This window comes from Dipodomys spectabilis, unplaced genomic scaffold (assembly GCF_019054845.1).
Source record: "Dipodomys spectabilis isolate Male_0828 unplaced genomic scaffold, ASM1905484v1 ptg000201l, whole genome shotgun sequence".
NCBI classification, from domain to species: Eukaryota; Metazoa; Chordata; class Mammalia; order Rodentia; family Heteromyidae; genus Dipodomys; species Dipodomys spectabilis.
The window spans coordinates 4,073,788-4,093,514 of NW_024870878.1; the positions used below are offsets into that span (position 1 = coordinate 4,073,788).

Consider the following 19,727-nt stretch of genomic DNA (forward strand, 5'->3'; position numbering starts at 1 on the left):
ATCACCAGAAGAGATGGGGGAAATAGGTGTACTGACAACTTAAGGCAAAAGCTTTTGGAACCTTCAGTGTTAAGTTGCTCAACTTTGCATGCTTGAGTACTACATGATCAACTATTAAGGAAGAGATACAGCCAGGCACTTGTGGCTCATACCTATAATCCTAGCTATTCAGGAAAATCCTTGAGGATCCTGCCAATGTGGGCAGACTGTGAGACTCTATTTCCAATTAACTGCAAAGTGCTGGACTGGAGGATTGGCTCAAGTAGTAGAGTGCCAGCCGTGAGCTTGCAAACTGAGTGAGCATAAGATCTTGAGTTGAAACCTTGGAACCAGCAAAATAAATAGTCATTCATAAATTAAAAGGCAAAATGTCGCAGCCTCCTTTTGTGATCTCTCCAGAGATGAGTATTGTCTTGTTGGCCATAGTAGTCAGTGTGAGGGTGATATGGTGGGTGGAGCTTGCTTGCATCCTCCTTAGCATGTTAATGATATGCAAATTATTGACATTACTTAATGGTGGCAAGTTCTATTACTTGTAGCACCAGAGTCTAGGCAGGCAGTTACAGTAGTTTATTTATAACGATTCCATCTCTGGTGCTGGATGGTTTTGGGGAAGAATATCTTACTGACCTTTTTATTAATGTAATGGCATCATGATTGAATTTAACAGAAGGTACAGGGTGGAGGGTGGAGGGAACTCCAAAGCCATAGTAGCCTCCATTGGCCCCAGGAAGAATTCAGATCAGTGCTACCAGGTAAATTTGAGAATCCCTGAGGAGGAAGCCTATTAGTTACCTCTGCTGGGGCAGCTAGTCTGTGAGTCACAAGGGTGCACAGGCCTGAGTCTTAGAAGAGGAAGACTGCATTCCAACAGAGCTGAAACTAACTAGAAACCATAGTGCAGGCACAGAAGGCCAAGCAGCAGCCAGAGGGAAGAAGAAACAGGCACAGAGGCACCTCCAGCCTTTTTCTGAATAAAAAGCCACACCTCTTATTGATGAAATTAGCTGCCAGCATGTGAAAACCAAAACACCTGCAAATCTGCTATACACACTTCCGCATCTATCCCAATGTACTTATAGTTGGCTGGATTTATCTTATTGTATTTTTAATCTTCAAATGGCTGTACACGAGGGTTACAATTTAATGTGTTCCTGTATGTCCGGTGCATTTTGATTAGTGTTATCCTCTCATTAGCGTTGTTCCCAGCCTCACCCCCACACCTTTCCCACCCTCCAAAGTCTTACCACATTTCACACCTCCTTTTTGACTCAGGTACCTGGAGTAGTTCGAATGAATCTCTTGTTCCCTTTGCCAATCATCCACCCCCTTCTGCCAACCACTCCCTTTTCAAACTCTGTTCCAGCTTCCTAATATTCATTTAATGACCACAAATCATGAAATGTAAGAAAGTCACTGTTGAACGTGTCCTACATTTTCTTGGTTTTTGCCAGGTTCACGTACTAAGAGCATTCTGTGATTTATTTTTTTTTTAAATTTTGTATATGGAGAACATCTAGAACGCTAGTGTTGGGTCTGTAGGATTTTAAGCATCTTCTTTGTGGGGGGGGGATGGGAGGGCTGAAAAAGGGAGGCGTACTGTGGAATAAAAATGAGATTATATTAAAACATCATCCCGACATTCTAAATTTACTCTACATGCTAATAGAATTAATGCGATCATTTAAAGGCGCACGTATGGATGCTGCAGGGTCTTCCTTTTCCTAGTTAATTACTTTGTGACCCTATTAAGACGTCTCAGGCTTATTAAGACGGCATGCTAACTTTGCCTTCTCTTTTAAATTTGGAAGTGTCGGCTCTTCAAGGGTTGGGGGCAATAGTGAACACTCCCGGTCAGGGCCGGTACACCTCCTCTGCCCGGCGCGGCGGGGGTTAAGGTGGGCGCCAGCGCCCCGCGCCCCGCACCCGCCGGGATGAGCGCGCCGTCCTCACCGCCCGCCCGCCCGCTCGCGCTCGCTCGGAATCTGCACCGGGAGAAAGTGGCGGTCAGGGATGGAGCTGCTGCCATGACAACCCCGGCGGTCGGGGCCCGCGCGCGTCGGGGCTGCTCCCGGGAGGAAGGCGGCGCGGAGGCCGGGGGCGGCCGCTGAGCGGGGCGGCCGCTGAGCGGGGCGTCCGCGCGGCTCCGGTGCAGGCTGCGCTTCGCCTTCCCCAGCGAGCGAAGGAACCAGCGAAGGAGGGGCCGCCGCGGCCCACTCCTGCCCGGCCGCTGCTGCCCCGGTCGCCCTGCCCGCCCTGCCGACACCGCTGGGATCGCGGAGGCTGCAGCGTTGCTCGGGGCTCCGGCGAAGTTGACCGAGCCGCTGCGGCACGATCCCGCCTCTGGATTGCGCGAAGCGGGCCGAGCCTTCTCCTCCTTGCCCAACCCTGGCCGCCTCCTGCCAGCGCTACTTCCCCATCGGGCTATTGTTAACTGATCGTTTCTGGTGGCGAGCCTTCCTCGAAACTTAAAAAGAAAAAAGAAAGAAAGAAAAACAGAAAAAAAAAAAGACAGAAAAGTGCTGGATTTCGTTTCCCCACCCACCCCCTGGCTGGAGCTGAGGAATCGCAGCGCACGTCTGGATAGCCGGGTGAAGCCCGCCCTCATCCCCTTCCGACACCAAAGTGCTGCTTACTCCTCTCCAAAGTGCCATGTCTGAACTGTGAATGGGAAGAAGCGGCCCCTGAAACGTGCACCTGTGCGCCCGCCCGGCGCTGCCCATCCCGGCCACCTTTCTCTGGCCCCAGCAGCGAGCAGAAGCAAGTCCCCCGCCACCACCACCATCCCATCCCACATTTGGATGTCTTCCGTGGAAACTGCTTCTCCGAGGCTGGATTTGGGGGAGGAATACTAGACTTGGAGGAGTCTGCGCGCTCCTCGCTTCCCCGCGCCTCGCGGTCGCCGCTAGTTCACCGCGCAGTCCCCGAGCTCGCTCCCCACCCCACCCACTTCCTGTGCTCGCCCGGGGGGCGTGTGCGCCAGGCGGCCCGAGTTCTGGGAAGTTGTGGCCGTCGAGGATGGGGGTCTGTGGGTACCTGTTCCTGCCCTGGAAGTGCCTCGTGGTCGTGTCTCTCAGGCTGCTGTTCCTTGTACCCACAGGAGTGCCCGTGCGCAGCGGAGATGCCACCTTCCCCAAAGCGATGGACAACGTGACGGTCCGGCAGGGGGAGAGCGCCACCCTCAGGTAGGGAACTGCCATTTTACGAATTGGTGAATTGTGTGGGCTGGGGGTGAGGGGAAAGGGGGTGCGGGAGTGTGCGCCTGAGCACGCTGGGGCTAGCAGAGAGGTCGCTGGTTCCCTGGGTTGCGCGGTTCGTGGATAATGCTGGGTGCTCGGCCTGGGATGTAATATGGCAGGCATAGGGAGACGCTCTGAGGTGCGCAGTTTTCCTCAAACTGGCCTTTCTGAGTGAGGGATTTGGTCAGGGTGAGGGGTGGCTGGGTCCAGCGGTGGTGGTGATGGTGGTTGTGGTTCTGAGACTAAGTGCCAGTGGTCCTGGTGCTGTCTGTGCCTGAGCCTGGTGGCCGTGGTGACTGGAGGCCTGGCTGAGACTCAGCATGAACGTTGTTCTCTGAAGTTAATGAGTCCCAAAGGAGCTGTCTGGCTGGGTGTGAACCCAGGCCATGGGGATTTGCCAGCCAGGACTCCTGAGATCTGCAGAGTCTCTGTGTCTGGGCCTGTACTGTACTAGGGCTTTCCTAGCTGCTATGGTGCCATGAGCTGGTGGACAGAGAAAGATGCGTTCTCCTTCTCAAAGGAGGCTTTCTGAAGCCAAAGTCAGGGAGTCTGATTTGACCATGCAAAATGTCATTTAGTCTGGTGAATCCGTGTTCTTTCCATTCCTGCTGTTCACCAAAGCAGTACATATGCAAAACTCACCAGGGAACAGAAACTAGGCTTCAGTGTTATGTGGGTCTGGATTGGTTTCTGGAGCAAAGGCTTGCAGATTCTGGGGAAGGAGGAGGAGAAGAATAATCTTGGCTATGCACTTGTAAAGGAGGATGATTCTATCTTCCTGATTACCTCTCTATATGGAAACCCTTCACTCCATTTCCTGTGTGGAAGAACACAGGAGTGACTGTAATGGTAAATCTTCCTCTCTGGAAATGTTTAAGGGAGTAAGCATTGGGCGGAAAGGGGAGGGGGGGGAAAATGTTTAAGGGAGTAAGCATTGGGTGGAAAGGAGAGGGGAAGAAGTTTTAAAGCTTCATTTTACTGCTTTTCTTTTGACTTAATATGTTAGTTCTTTTCCATAAAGTTTTCAAAACTGGGCAATGGAATAGGCCACAGAGCACATGACAATATTCTCATTCTTTGAATATGAAGATTCTTCGGATGACAAGATTGTAGTTGGTATCTATGGTTTTTGTCCTCTGGTTACTGTTCTTGTCAGCTGACATTGGATGAGTTTGTGACCTGTATACTTGAGTCCTATAGGAAACAAAATTAGAAAGGGAGCATTGGAGAGACAGAGTTGGACTATGAGGACACTGCATCCCCAAAGTGTGACTTAACTGAGCTACATGATGTTGCAAGTATCCCAAGATCCTTTATATTTGAGTGTCAACCCTCAGGGCCTTGCTGAACTAGTCACTGGTCCAGGAAGTTCACCTTTTCAACTTAGCTCTTTAAAGACTAATTTAGGCTAAGGTAAAACATCTAATTGTCCCTTCTTCAGAATGACTATGCATCTGCTTTTATACAGGGATCTCATGGGAGCTGCAAGTATGCAGCGATTTCAGACTACTTACACAGAAAAACAGAAACGAACCTCTAAAGTAATATGGTCAAAGAAATTGAATGTTCTCTGGATGCCTCCTTTGTCCCTAACCCTTGACTACAGGAAGCCCACCAAGGACAATGTAGAGGCTTTCTCAAGTGGAGAATATTTTAGACAAGAATAGATTTTTCCACCCAAGGAGAAGTAGAAGTTGGTTATCTCTGCAGAGATTTGAGATAAATAAATAGTAAATGGAACTTGACAGGGACTCTCGCATTATAGGGAAAATATGAGGAAAGATTAGCTACTATCTGGTCTCCAAAAGAAAGCACCCCCCCCCCCCGCCAGGCTCATGAGAAACTGGACATTTCTGGATGAGTTCAGCAGATTCTGAGCCATGGGACAGGCCTGGACTTGGAGCAGCTTCTTTTTCAGAACTTATTATTGTGTACTAGCTAGCTTCTCTTCCTTTATCCTTCCTTCCATGCTTCCTATTTTTCCCTCACTCTGGGGTTCCTTTCCATGACTTTTGGACAATGTTTGTATATATTTTCATGTGTGTGTTTCATACAGCAGTTTTGTTAGAGTAGAGATGGAGGAATGAGATTTTGTTGGGCTTCTGTTCTAGACTCTAGAATTGACCTCAGTCCAGCCATGCATAGAAACACCCTCCCAAGACACCTCCTGACATTTGGTGTCAGCAGCCTAAGGGTTTGAATGTCTTCCTTATATGCAGAAGAAGACCATCTCAGTGGAGAAAGCCCTATAGGACATTCTAATTGACACCAGCTGTTGTCCAAAGCCTGATTTAGGATGTGAAGAGCTCCAGGTATAACAGGCAACCTGTGTATAAGGCATTCATGCCTGTGGGGTAGTCTCCTTGTTCTTCTTAGACTGTTATAGAACAAGGAAAGGATGCACTGGTTGGGGTCCACTTTGGTGAAGTGGAGGCCTTAAACTAAAATTAAAAGTGGTACATAATGTATGTGCAGGCAGGCCAATTAGAATTTCAGCATGCATTTTGTGTGCATAAAAATCACTGGAATTTGCACATCACATGATGCTACATTGCAACAATCCAGTCTTTATGCCTCTGGGCTATCTTATTTTTTTTCTTATTGTGTGTGGAAGGCAGGTTTTTCATCCTCCTCCTTCCTAACTTCTCTCCTCCCCCCTCCTTCCTAACTTCCTCCTCCCTCTCTTTGTTGCCTAATGATGTATGCATAACCAATATAAGAAACTATAACTTGTAAAAGCCTGAGCACCTCTGCTTTGGCCTAGATGACCCTAAATCACCATGCCGTGAGGTTGTAGTTTTCTTAGTAACCAGCAGAGGCCCTTTTGCTCTAGCTTCATTTATTCTGCTTTGTTCTTACCAGTTTCATTTCTTTGAGGATCTTTTTTAGGCCCCAAAGAATAAATGACTTGGTAGCTGACTCTAAATTAAGGGAACTTTTAAAGAATGCCTTATTTTATCCAGGTTGCTCATATATATATATATATATGATCTTTGTTGGAGATACAAGGGAATCTTTCACCTAACATAGCTTTCACAATCAGAAAAGAAATGCAAATATTTTGCAACCTTCCACCATTTCTCCCCTCTTGCGGTTATTCTATGACTATATATGTATATGCACATATATACACACATATATACATATATACAGACATTTTTGTGCACATACGCATACATATGCACACATATGCACACATATGCATATAGAATATGTATATATATATACACTAGGGTTTTGAACGAACTAGGGTTTTGGACTTTGTGCTAACTTATCTGTCTTGCTTATCTGGCACATTACTATTTGAGCTATGCTTCCAACCCTGCCTTTTGCTGTTTTTCTGGAGATGGTGTCTTAGTGAACTTTTCTGATTAGGCTGGCTTTGAACTATGATTTTCTAGATTGTAGCTTCCTGAGTGGATAGGATTACTGATATATACCTCTGGCACCTGGCTCTATATGCATATTTTCAAGAAACAAAATATGAAAACAGTTAAGAATTATTTAGGGCTCATTATGTGTTAGGGAGTATTATATCTGGACTATGTAAGGATTCATGAATGTATAAGTTATTTATATAAGATTTTGTATATGATTTATAATGATCCACATATAGTATCCTACTCATCACTAATCACATAGTATTATCATTTAACTCTAATACTATGTTACAGTTGGTATTAATAGCCCCATTTTAGAGAGGAGTCAATGGAGGCATAATGAATTCATATCACCTCATTGAAGTAGCACAAATAAAGCAGCTTTGAAGCTAGATTAAATGCTAATAATAATGTTAACAAGATGAAAGTTTCTATTTTTATGGGCATATTATTATTTAACATTTTATATACATAGTAACTTTTAAGTCCCCAACTTTCTGAAATAAGCTTAATTATTACTCATTTTTTAGATGAAGTAGCTGAGGTCTAGAGAGGAAAATTTAGACAAGTGCAATTGGCAAGGCTAGAGTTCCAGTTCCCTCTGCTTGATTTTGCACTCCAAGATAACTCAGAACCCACTGTTCTGTGTTCCCCTAATTCCTCAGTGGTACTCAAATTGAAATATTTAACTCTGCCTTTCTTGGTGTGGCCTGGGAGAAGATCTTACAGAGTGAAGATCATCCCTTGCCCTGTCATGAGCCCTGTATACTGGCAGGTGTTTACTGAACAGGTGACTGAAAACAAATTAAAAGTCTCCCCCACTGTATGTTCAGTTGAACTCCTTACCACATTTCTCTGTCTCTTTATTTTGCAATTCAACTGTGGTCACCCAATGACAATGAATGGAGTGGTTCTTTCAGAAAGGGCACTGGGCTGGGGGTTGTGGCATGGCAAGGCAGGGGGTATGGAATTGTGCCCACCTCTAAAAGCTAGGCTGTGGACAGGAAGATAATCAAGATGGTGAGGCCAAGTGTGTTCATTAATGCATGGGTGGTCTACAGTTACTATGCATGGCCTGAGCACTCTTGGTGGTCGAGTTTCTGTGGGCAGGAATTTGTCCTTGTTGGAAGGAAAGGATAAGCTACTGTAAGCTACTGTGTGTGAGAGACTAAGGTAGAGACCTTCATTAAGTGTTGGCCCCATTAGTCAGTAATTCTGCTTAATACATTTCATGTCTCTGAGATTCCCTAAATAAGAAAGGGGATTATTTCCTGTATGCTACATGAATCGAGAGCTGAACTCTTCCTTCTGCCATGTGTCTAGACAGTAGGCTCTGCTACCGAACTGAATTTTTCTAAGATGAGTTAAAAATAAAAGAAGTCTTGAAATACATGTGAGATGAAGGCTGAGCCTTGATCTAGCACCCATGGAATAGCAGAGAATTTGATGGTCTTAGACTTGTATGTACCCACAGAGACTTCTTCAGATTTAGGAAGTTGTGTGTCTACACATAAAGGACTTTCTTTCAATTTTTAATTTTTGTTGGTCATGGGGATTGAACTCAGGGCCCGAGTACTGTTCTTGAGCTTTTTTCCTCAAGCCTACAGTGCCATTTTGAGCTACACTGCCACTTCTGGTTTTCCGATGGTTAACTGGAAATAAGTGTCTCATAGATTTTCCTGCTGGATCTGGCTTTGAACCATGATTCTCAGATCTCAACCTCTTGAGTAGCTAGGATTACAGTTGTAAGCAACCAGCACCTGGCAGCATTCATTTTCTCTGCAAAGGAATTGCTAGTTGTGCAGTGCTCCAAGGCCTCTGGAGAGTAGCGTTATGCTTGCTTTACATTTACACTCCAATACTGAACATACGAATTGAGCCAGGCTATTTGCCAATAGAATCTGACTGGCCATCTCCCACCTTTCATTTCCCTTTGCTCTGCTTCAGACCTTCTGGTCTTCTTTCTGTTACATAACCTAGTAAACTTATTTCAGCTACAGTCTTTTATCTCATCATTCCTACTGCTAGAAATCCCCTTACCCCAAATGATCCCATAGAGTTATATCTTGTTTGGCTCAAACTCAAATGGAACCTCCCCACTGAGGCCTTTTCTGACACCCAACTCAAAATAACCAACTAACACTTCCTTTATAATACACCAAATGCACATAATCTATTGAATTCGTGTCTTTGTATTCAGTAGGCAGATGGGTCATATTGGCTATCCATGACTTCATATCTGTACCATGATACATGCCAGGTCACTTCCCTATTGAGTCCTTTAGCATCTGAGGCTATTTTACACCCTGCTGATATGTTCAGCCTCCTGTAGACCTTAGGGAAATTAGCTTCTTCAACATGAGGAAGGGCATAGAAAAGCATCTCTCTGCCTATCCTTCTTTCTTTATATTTTTAGAATCCCTTGGCAGCTGTTGCCTCATGATGGAACTATTGATCTGTTGTTTACTGGTTCACTCCTTCCGAATAATAATGCTATTTAGGACTTATGAGCAGGTCTGGCTTCCTGGGCCCCTCCCGGAGTTGTCCACGGTGCCCTCACCTAGGGGCATTGCCAAGTCTCCAGCTGGTGGCCTGTGGCTCTAAGGAGCATTGGCAGATGGGTCTAGGGAGGGAGGCTTCTGGGAGCACACTGAGCCTGTTGAGGAGCCAAAAGCTAAAATGGGAAAACTAAAAACTCAACCAACCATGGGGAAGAAGGAACAGGAGTATTCCAGTTGTCATTGGAACCCGGAGTTGGGTATAGAGGGGCAGCTCAGGTCTTAGCTTTCCTATTATATTATATTATGCTATATTATAGGTGCTTTGTGGACATGTGTCATCTTTCTTCCTCCTTTAAGAGCAACACATTTTGGAGTTTGAAAGGATTGTAGGGAGTAGGAAATCTGACTATCTAGCTTTGAATTTAGTGAGGGTAGTCATCATCATCTGTCTTGCACAAAGGTACATTTTGGGAAGGTGAGAGAGGTTGACATCTAGAAGACAATCCATCATCTGGCTGTGAGTTGTCAGTGAATTTGGAGATGCACGTTTTTGAATGAAGGCTAGCATTTCCCCTACTAAGTGTAAAGATCCTGCTGGTAGATGTGGTGTTGCCCATGGAATGATCTGGAAAGGATGACCATGTTCTCTCCTCACTGTTGCTTTAATCCAAGGCAGAGCCTGCATTCTTTCACTACAGCTCTGACTGCGTAGGGGACAATCATGTCTACTGAATGCCAGACCTGTGCGGAGCTCTTTTACTGGCAGAATCTCATTTACTCCTTGTAGATACTCCCTGAGGGGTAGCTGTCAGGAACCAAAGTGAGACTTTCTTTTGGATTTCAGACTTTGATGGTGGTGGAGCCTGGGATACAGAATCACTCATGTCTGATTTTTTATTTCCTTGTCCCAGGGCTTGCACTCATGCCTGGGCATTTTCCCTGAGCTTTTTTGCTCAAGGCTAATGCTCTTCAACTTGAGCCACAGCACTATTTCTGCCTGTTTTTTGGTTAGTTGAGATAAGAGTCTCACTGAGCTGGCTTTGAATCAAGATCCTCAGATCTCAGCCTCCTGAGTAGCTATGGTTAATCATCTTCCATTACTAACAGAACGTGGTTCATGTCCTGATTTTTAAGCCCTTTATACCAGAGAACTAGTCTCTCTCTCTCTCTCTCTCTCTCTCTCATCAATCTTCCTGCATTGGCTCATTTCTTTCCTTATGAGGACCTAGTGAATGTGGTCTTTCTCCTATGATCCTGCACAAGAAGTTCAATTCTTGAAGTGTTTTAGGGAGGGGAAAGGAGGATAGAGGGAACGTTTTATATAGTTGGTAGTTTCTGTAGAGACAGACAGAGAGACCCAGAGATCCAGCTTACCTCTCCAGGCTCCTTTTCAAGGCCTCCCAGGACCACCCTGTTTTTGTTTTTATTTTCAGAGGAAGACAAACTCCTGTTCTTCTGTCAGCTTTTGGCTTCAAGTATCAGCAATTTCGAACATTTTCTCTGATGAAGGATTGAACAAATATGGGTGGAAACAATTCTATTAGAATTCCACAGCAATGTGTCTCTATGACATTACCATGGGGCAGAATGAGTTTGGGGTCTGGACCTATTTGTTTTCTTCTTTATCTTTTTGTTATTAGCTATATTTGACATTTATATCTCTTCTGAGGTATATTTAAAACAATGTCCATAGCATATATGTTATTTGGGGTTAAAATCTACATAAAGATCATTTTATTTCCTTATGCACAGGTTGATGGATATTCACTGTATAATATATAACCAACAAAACAGTATCATCAACGCATCAGAAATGGTTAAATAATACCAATTTTAGGAAACTTTGGTTTACTGGGTTTAGAGTGCAATTTCAAACTGCATATATAAGTCAAAGGGAGTGAAATTGAGATGTTTAAGGGGAGTACAATGAGAGGAGGCAGAGGTCTTTGAGCAGTGAGGCTTTATTGACTTGTATTGCAGCAGGAATTTGTGGGAAGACAGCGGGTACGCATGGTGGAATATGAACTGGAAGCTAGGAACTCAGTAACGCTGGCTTAAGCATATTCTCTTTGTATGATAGCAAGCGAAAAATGTTAATCTTGCTGGAAGAAGTACAGAGTTATTATATCCCTTGAAGTGTTGCTTTGGGTTAAAGTGAAGCAGTAGACACAGCCTAATGCACAGCTATAGTCACATCCCCCCCCCCATATATAAGTGAAATGAACATTCATATATCCATGCATATACACATGCACTTGTACATATATGTATATATGTGATATACATATGTACATACACGTACAAATATACACATATCCATGTTGCCACAGTTTGAGAGATATACTTTGCTTCTGAAGGAGACCTATAAAGAGAGAAATCCCTCTAAGTTCACCTGTTATTGCTTGTTTTTTGGGGGGTATTTTTTTCCCCAATCATGGGGCTCGAACTCAGGGCCTGGGTGTTATATGTTCACTTTTGTGCTCAAGGCCAATGCTTTACCACAGCTACACTTCCAGTATTTTGGTGGTTGATTGGAGAGGAGAGCCTCATGGATTTTCATGCCCTGGCTGGATTTGAATCATAATCCTCACATCTCAGCCTCCTGAGTAGCTAGGATTATAGGTGTGATCCATCAGAGCTCAGTTTCTTGTATGTAGTTCTTTGTGCACGCATGTGCATACACACACACATGAGCTTGCATCGATGTAGCTAATTAGATTGTAAGAATCATCTTCAGTTCAAACAATTGCTTGATATATTTTATTTTTGAGAGAGAGTGAGAAAAAATATTTTTCCTAATATGATTGTTGCATAGAAAGTTGTGAGAGTTCACAGCTCAAGATGAATTCCCAACAGAAAAAGCCATACAGAGCATTCTGTGCTGCAGGTTTTCTAGAATCCATGTGTTGATTTTGTTAGGAGGCAGGCCCAGAGCTTGCATGGTAATAGCAAAGAAGGGCAAAGGCCTCCTGCATTTGGCATTTCCTTTTGGGGAAGTCTATCCCTCTGGCATTAGAAACTTACCTCAGAGTTCACCAAAGGGACCAGAGTAAGTTCTTTCTACATTTTTTGGGGTGCAGATCCTGGGGCTTGAACTCAGGGTCTTCATGCTGTCCCTGAGTTTCTTTTATTGGGGGGGGGGTCCAGTCGTGGGGCCTGAACTCTGGGCCTGGGCGCTGTCCCTCAGCTCTTCAGCTCAAGGCTAGCGCTCTACCGCTTGAGCCACAGCGCCACTTCCGGCTTTTTTTTTCTTTTTGCTTATGTGGTGCTGAGGAATCGAACCCAGGGCCTCAGGCATGCAAGGCAAGTGCTCTACCACTGAGCCACCTTCCCAGCCCCGTCCCTGAGTTTCTTTTGCTCAAAGATAGCACTCTACCACTTGAGACACAGTGCCACTTCCAGATTTTTCTGAGTAGTTTATTGGAGATAAGAGTCTCAAGGACTTCTCTCCCTGGGCTGGCTTTGCCTCAGATCTGAGTAGCTAGGATTCCAGGCATGAGCCACCAGCATCTGGAAAAGTTCTTTCTACTTTAACCCAATACAAATGATTTCAATTAGCTTAAATATAGTGAACTATTATATCTACCAATGTGAATGTTTCATGATCTGTGTTTCCCAAATCATTCACTCATATGGTTATTTGAGTGTATTTGGGAGTGCCTGGTCAATGTGCTTTCTTGTCAGAATGAAATATTTTGGCTTAGAAAGCTTTTGGGGGCTGAATTACGTTTCATAAAATGAACATGTGAATTAATACTACAACAATCTTGCTGATGGATTTAAAACAGAAACTAATAGAATTTTTAATGAAAACAGAATCAACCAACAGACAGATGGAAAATCACAAAACTGAAATCAGCTTAAGAAAAAGCATTATTGGCCCTGTGGATACAAAGGAAGGTGTGGTTGTATGGAAATAATTGCTTGATCTCCCCTGGTTTTGAGACAGGCTGTAATATAGTACATGAATGGAACAATTCTCTCTCACTCAGAATAATCATCTTTTGACAAATTTGCTCATCAGAAACACTCAGTCTAAAATAATTCTAACCCATCAGAACCCGTGCATGAGAAAGAGAATGTATGCAAATTATTTATTTTTTAATTCATTGCACTTATTAAGAATACTCTGGGGTGGTGGATTGGCATGTACCCTTTCTCTTCAACAAAAGAGCTAACTAAACAAATAAGAGAGGTGCTGAAGTCCTAACTTCTTGTACCACATATTGTGACCCTATATGGGAATAGGATCATTGCAGATATACAGTTTGAATATCCCTATTTTAAAATGCCTGACACTCAAGTTTCAGATTTTGGATTAAAAAATTGGAATACTGGCAGGTAGGTAATAAGGTATTTTAGATATGGGAGACAATTTTAAACATGGAACTCATTTATCTTGTGTATGCAACTTACACATGTAACCTGAAAGTAATTTCATATGTTAGTAATTATTTGTCAGAAACAAAGTTCCATGCTGTGGAATTTTCCACTTGTGCTGTCATGTTGTATCATGTTGGCATTCACAAAGTTGGATTTAAGAGTTTTACAGACTTAGGTCTTTTGAGACAGAGTCATAATAAAACATAGTTACTCCCTGATCTGTGTGAAACCTGTTTCCTTATGAAAAGGTGGTGGTGTGGAGGTGTTGAGGAGGAGAATTGCATGTGAAAATGGAGGCAGAGGTTGAAGTGATGTGCCTAAAGGCTAAGGGACACTAAAGGTTACTAGCAAACAACCAGAAGTTAGGAAAAGATCAGGGAGAAACCTTCTACAGGTTTCAGAAAGTATTTGGATTTGCCAACACATTGATTTCAAATGTCATTTTCCAGAACTGTGAAGTTAGAATTTCTGTTGTTCAAAGCTATCCAGTATTGCTACTCTGTTATAACCACCCTAGGAAATTGATTCATTTGAGTATTTTAAGGAGAGACCATCTATCTATCTATCTATCTATCTATCTATCTATCTATCTATCTATCTATCTGTCTGTCTGTCTGTCTGTCTGTCTGTCTGTCTGTCTGTCTGTCTGTCTGTCTGCTCTCTGTCTCTCTCTCTGTCTGTCTACCTATCTATCCTCTGTCTGTCCATTCGTCCAATTACTCAGTCCCCAAACCTAGAAAGTATTTTATTTTTATCCTCTATACTGCATCTAATCCATATTTAAACTCCATTTATCTTTACTTTTAAGATATATCCTGAATCAGACCACTTTCACCATCTTGAACATATGCTCCCTCCCGACCCTCATTTAAAATTGCCATCCTCTTTACTGATCTATTCTGGCATTCTTTTATCTGATCTTTCTGTTTCCATTCCTGCTTTCCCAGAGTCTATTTTCCATCCAGTCACTCTAGTTATCATTTAAGAACATTAAATCAGACTTCATGACTGTCTGGTCAAATCCCTACAGTGGCTTGCGGTTATATTCAGAATGAAATGCAAACACATCAGCCATGTGAAGAGGCTTTTTAATAACTTGGTGTCTATCTACCCTTCCTGTCCTGGTTGTCCCCCAGTTTGGATGCAGTTCACAGAACTTTCACGTTGTTCCTGGAACTCGCTAAGTCCATCCTGCTGTTACAATAACCTGTGGCTAGACTCTTCATGGAAACCATGCGTCTGTCCCAATGTCCATTTTTTCCCCTCAAAAAATGCTCCCCAGGCTAAGCTGTCCACTGCAGCCATGTCTAGCCCAGCACCATTCAATTTCTTCACCTAGCTATAATTGCCTTCATAGCCCTTAAGACTTAGAAAAGTCTGTTATTTATTTATCTGTTACTTATTTATTACTTCTTCTCCTAAAATACAAGATCCACCAGGCCATTGAGTTTATTGCTCTCATTTATAGAGAATAAATTACTGCTGGAAGCATGGGATATATGAAGGGATATTTGTTGAGTGAATGAAACATTTATTAGGAATAATCATAGGCTATTAATAGTGAAAATTGTTTATCTTTTACTAGAAACAGGGAAGTCTGTACTAGCACAGGCTTGAGTTTTATTAAAGTACACAAATGGGAGAGGAGTTGGTGGTGGGTAAGAGCTGGTGTTGGGTTTGTCTGCTAGGTCATAGTGGAGGAAATTGCGGGGGCAGCATAACACACTTCATAAAGTTGGCACGTGTGGAATCTAAAGGCCCTTTAAATATCCACTTTCACAAGAGGTTTTATAGAAAATCTAATAAACACTAGAATATAAGGATTAGTTTTTAGCTCAAGGCCTACAAACTCGGGCTGGGGAAGAGAAGGAAATGACAGAACACTGACTGTGAGCCTGAAATTTCACAATTTTTTCATTGTCTGTTATTTGATTTTTAAAACTTTTCTTTCTTAAGGAAATCTTACCTTAGGGCAGTAAAGATAATAGCTAAGTGCAGAGCTGTCCAGGTTCACAGCTTCTTGGTGAGTGAACGTGGGCACGTTGGCTCACCTCACTGTGCCAGAATTTATCACCATTTACAGGGGTCTTGTAATAAGAGAACCGAGTCATCAGTGGAGTGTCTGGAATTTATTCATGCCCAATGTTACTGATAGGACTGAGGGAGGTGTCCAGTCTGAACTGAGCCTGGAAGTCCCTTGCATGTGGGGATAGTGAGATCCTTACACATAACCATAGTTCACGATATGGGAACTGGCCCAGGATGTATAGTGCTAGGGTTGGGTCTGATGTTGGTGCATTCTGTAGCTACATGGACATTGTGGTGGTCGGATAGCTTTAGAAACATCTCAGCAAGGTTTCTAGGAGCCTTGATCTAGGTGTGGAATGTGATGGAGGTCAAGGTCTAGGAACCAACTCTCCTGGGTTTTGGTCCCAGCTGTCTCACAACTCACCATGAAAGACTGCTAAGAAAATGGATGAGCCTAAGCCTCAGTTTTCTCTTCTCTCTGGGATGAAACAAGACCCTGTCCTATCTGAGTTCATTGGTTCATTGCTGTAATGAGTGTGTGTGTGTGTGTGTGTGTGTGTGTGTGTGTGTGTGTGTGTATGTTCAGGTTGTAGTGCTTGAAGTCAGAACTTGAGTGCTGTTGAGCTCTTGTGCTCAAGGCTAGTGCTTTACCACTTGAGCCACAGTTCTACTTCTTGCTTTTTTTGGTAGTTCATTGGAGATAAGGGTCTTGTGGACTTTCCTGCCTGGATTGGCAGGAAATACAATCCTCTGATCTCAGCCCCCTGAGTAGCTAGGACAGGTTCTGGCTATAGAAGCATTTTATTTCCCAAATTTAAACACTTATTAAAATTTCTTGGCAAGACTTTTAGTGATTTTTGCATGTGTCTGAAAGTGAGAATCTTGGCCTTTTCAAACTGAAGTCTCAAATGTTTGATTTTTTCTATTGCTTGACTCTTTACATCTCTGGACAAGTAAAACGTCTGCTTTACTACACAAGTCTGTGAAAACCAGTGACAAAGAAAAGTTTTACCTTGAAGCAAATTAGCACATCTCCATAATGGCTATGACTGAGACATACTGTAATTAGTGAGAATATCTCTTAGATGACAAATGGCTCGTTAATGACTGAAAGTTTCTTATTTAGTGTAACCTTTTTTTGTTGGAGATATTCTAACACTCATTGTTCACACTGACACTTAGGAGAGACAGAAGGGATGGTTTATAGGCTTGTTCTCAAAAAGGTTGATAGCAGATTGTGGAAGAGCAATCATGTATTGGGAAGAGTCAGTCACATGTGAGGCTGAATGAGAAAGGGTATGGAAAAGAGGGGGTGAGGAAAGTTACAGTACTTGGAAAGTCTGCAGGGAAAGGAAGCAGTGTTGAGGGTTGTTGAGATGAATGATAGAAGATTCTAGCATTTCCCAATTCAGGGTCAAGGGTTTTGTCTTCATTTCCTGCTTTCTCAATGTGTTGTGTAGAACGCATTACATACTTGATGAGGAAATCAGTGAAAAGTCATAGATTGCTTTAGTGCTCTTATTAAATGTGCCCAATTCCTCTCTCATAGAGCAAATTTTCTTTCTTCCTCTTCCTTCCTTCCTTCCTTCACTCTTCCCTTACCTTCTCTTTCTTTCCTTCCTTCCTTCCTTCTTTCCTTCATTCCTTCCTTCCTTTCTTCCTCCTCTCTTTCTTTCTGTGCTGGTACTGGGTTTTGAATTCTTGCTTAGCTTTTACACTCATGGCTGGTGCTCTGTCACTTGAATCACACCTTTACTTCTGGAATTTTGCTGGTTAATTGGAGATAAGAGTCTCTCAGACATATCTGTTCAAGGTAGCTTCAAACTGAGATATTTAGATGTCAGACTTCTGAGTAGCTAGGATTAGAAACATCAGTTACTGTGGCCAGACAATAAAGCTATATTATTTTATTTTTAATTTTTTTTAAGTAAGGAGAAACCAGAGTTACACTCATTCATATGAGAAACAAGTATCTTCTCCGGGTGTGAAAAGTGTACAGAACATTTTAGACGGGAGACCTTTCTTTCCTCCAGGCCCTTAAACTGGTTTATGCCAGCACTTGTTTGGATAAAGAGTGTACATGAATTGTGGTAATCCAGTGTCTCAGTGATCTTGAGTGCTATACACCATGTACAATTATACTTAGTAGGGACCAGATGGGAGAAAATGAGTAAGTAAACAAACGGAGCATCATGTGATGGAAAGACTCGATAGAAAGTAGAATACAGTAAGGGACAGAGTCTGCCATATAGGGAAGGGTAGGGGCTTGTGGGTTGGCCAGCATTATTATTTTTCAAATAATTTTTTTTATTGAGGTTAAGTGATTACATAAATTTCACAGTATTGTGGGATAGTGATACTTAGTTAAAGTCACAAACACATTTTAATCTTCACCAGGCAAATTGTCATTATCTTGGTCTATAACGTTTGTGAATTCTATCGACTTTGACAATACAACTATTTTTTCCAAATCAGGTGATATGTATATTTCTTTCCTTTTGCTTAGTGTAGGCTTTTCTCTCCTTCCCTCTCATTCCCTCCCTCCCATCACTGCCCTTGAGTTGCTTAATTCATTCATCAATGTCCAGTGCAGTTGATGGGTCCCTCTGTTGTATTTTTACCCTGTATCGCCCTGATTCTGGGCCCTTCCTCCTAGCTTCCCTCAGATTTGGCCAGAATTATTAACAATTGAGGAGAGCTATTGAAGCCATGTATTATGCAGAATGCTTTCCAAATATGAAGAGCTAGTTGGAGGAGAGGCAAGAGAGAGGAAATAATGAAAGGATGGAGCAAGTAGTCAGCAGAGAAACAGCAGTCTGGTTGGAACAAGAAGTTCTGGGGTTCTATTATGCAGTAGGGGAACTGTAGAAAACAACTAGCTACTATATATTTCAGAATGTTATGGGAAAAGATTTTGAATGTGTTTACTATTAAGAAATGGAAAATGAGTATGTAGATATGTTTAGCTGACTTTAACATTACACAGTGTATACATATACCAAAATATCATATGGCTCCCTACTGAGGCATGTAATTCATATGGTTTTATGAATCAGTTAAAATAAATTTAATTAAGCCAGGCACTGGTGGCTCAGGCCTATAATACTAGCTATTCAGGGCACTGAGATATGAAAGTCAGGGTTTTAAGACAGCCTAGGCAAGAAAGACCATGAGACTCTTATCTCCAATTAAATACCAAAAAGCCAAAAGTAGAGATGTGGCTTAAGTGGCAATATAAGCTCTGAATGAAAAAGCTAAGGAACAGTACCCAGACCTTGATTTCAAACCTCAGTACTAGGACAAATAAAAATAAATACATTTAATGGACAAAAGAGAGATTTTGGGAGTCTTGAGCATCTCGGAAAATGATTATAATGTAGAAGGTAAAGAGTGGGTGCCATTGGAGCATAGGGGAATTAATGACAATCCCAAATAAACACATCACCTTCTCACGTCCATATCAATTTAATCCTTTCTATGTAGATGTCTGAAAGTGACCTGGTAGATACGGTATTGTCTGTCCTGGTTTTGTGGTTTGGGAAAGTCCATATCTTATGCCTTGACCCTCCTAAAGCCACCAGTGTTTACATTTCTGTTGCCTCTCTCTCTCCTTCCTCCTCTTCTCCCTCTCCACCTCCTTCTTTCTTTACCTCCCTCTCCTCTCATGACTCAGGTAGGATCTCCTATGGAATTTTGCCAATGGGATAGCTTCAGACTTGAATCTTCTACCTACAGCCTCCTGTGTAGTTGGGACCTCCATAATTGGCTTGGCAGTTGAGATGGGGAGCTCACTGAGTTTTTCCTGGAGCTAGCCTTGAACTGTGCTTCTCATGATCTCTGCCACCTGAGTAGCTCAGATTACCGGCTGCACTACCTTGCCTGAGTCTTTCTCTAACCGACCAGTCTTCTTTCCCTTTTTATTGTCGTTTTCATGTGCCTTGTTTGAACATTGCAAACACTTAAAGGATGCATTATATTCAATTTGATCTTTTACCTGTTGCCATTGCAGGATATTACATTGTGAAATAAGCCAGCATTTTATGAGCCTGTGTGAATGTCCATGTAGGTACAAGCAGACACCTATTGGGAATTAATGGACTCATAGAAATCAGAGATGGATTAGACCTAATGAGGTGTTCTGAAGAATTATTTAGCACATATTTCATATCTCTTTTCAGTAATCAAATCTGTGCACC

The 19,727-nt window shown here is 42.8% G+C and overlaps 1 protein-coding gene across 3 annotated transcripts in view; it reads left to right on the forward strand.

Annotated features, from left to right (window-relative positions):
- The window catches only part of Ntm (neurotrimin), a 1,039,122-nt gene that overhangs the window by 598,655 nt on the left and 420,740 nt on the right, over positions 1 to 19,727 (forward strand). For 2 of the 3 annotated variants that reach the window (XM_042696207.1, XM_042696209.1), the window contains exon 2: positions 3,101 to 3,185. In XM_042696207.1, the coding sequence (XP_042552141.1) occupies positions 3,101 to 3,185 (85 nt within the window). Of the gene's footprint in view, positions 1 to 2,949; positions 3,186 to 19,727 lie in introns of those variants that run through there. The other variant, XM_042696208.1, reaches the window with a different exon arrangement.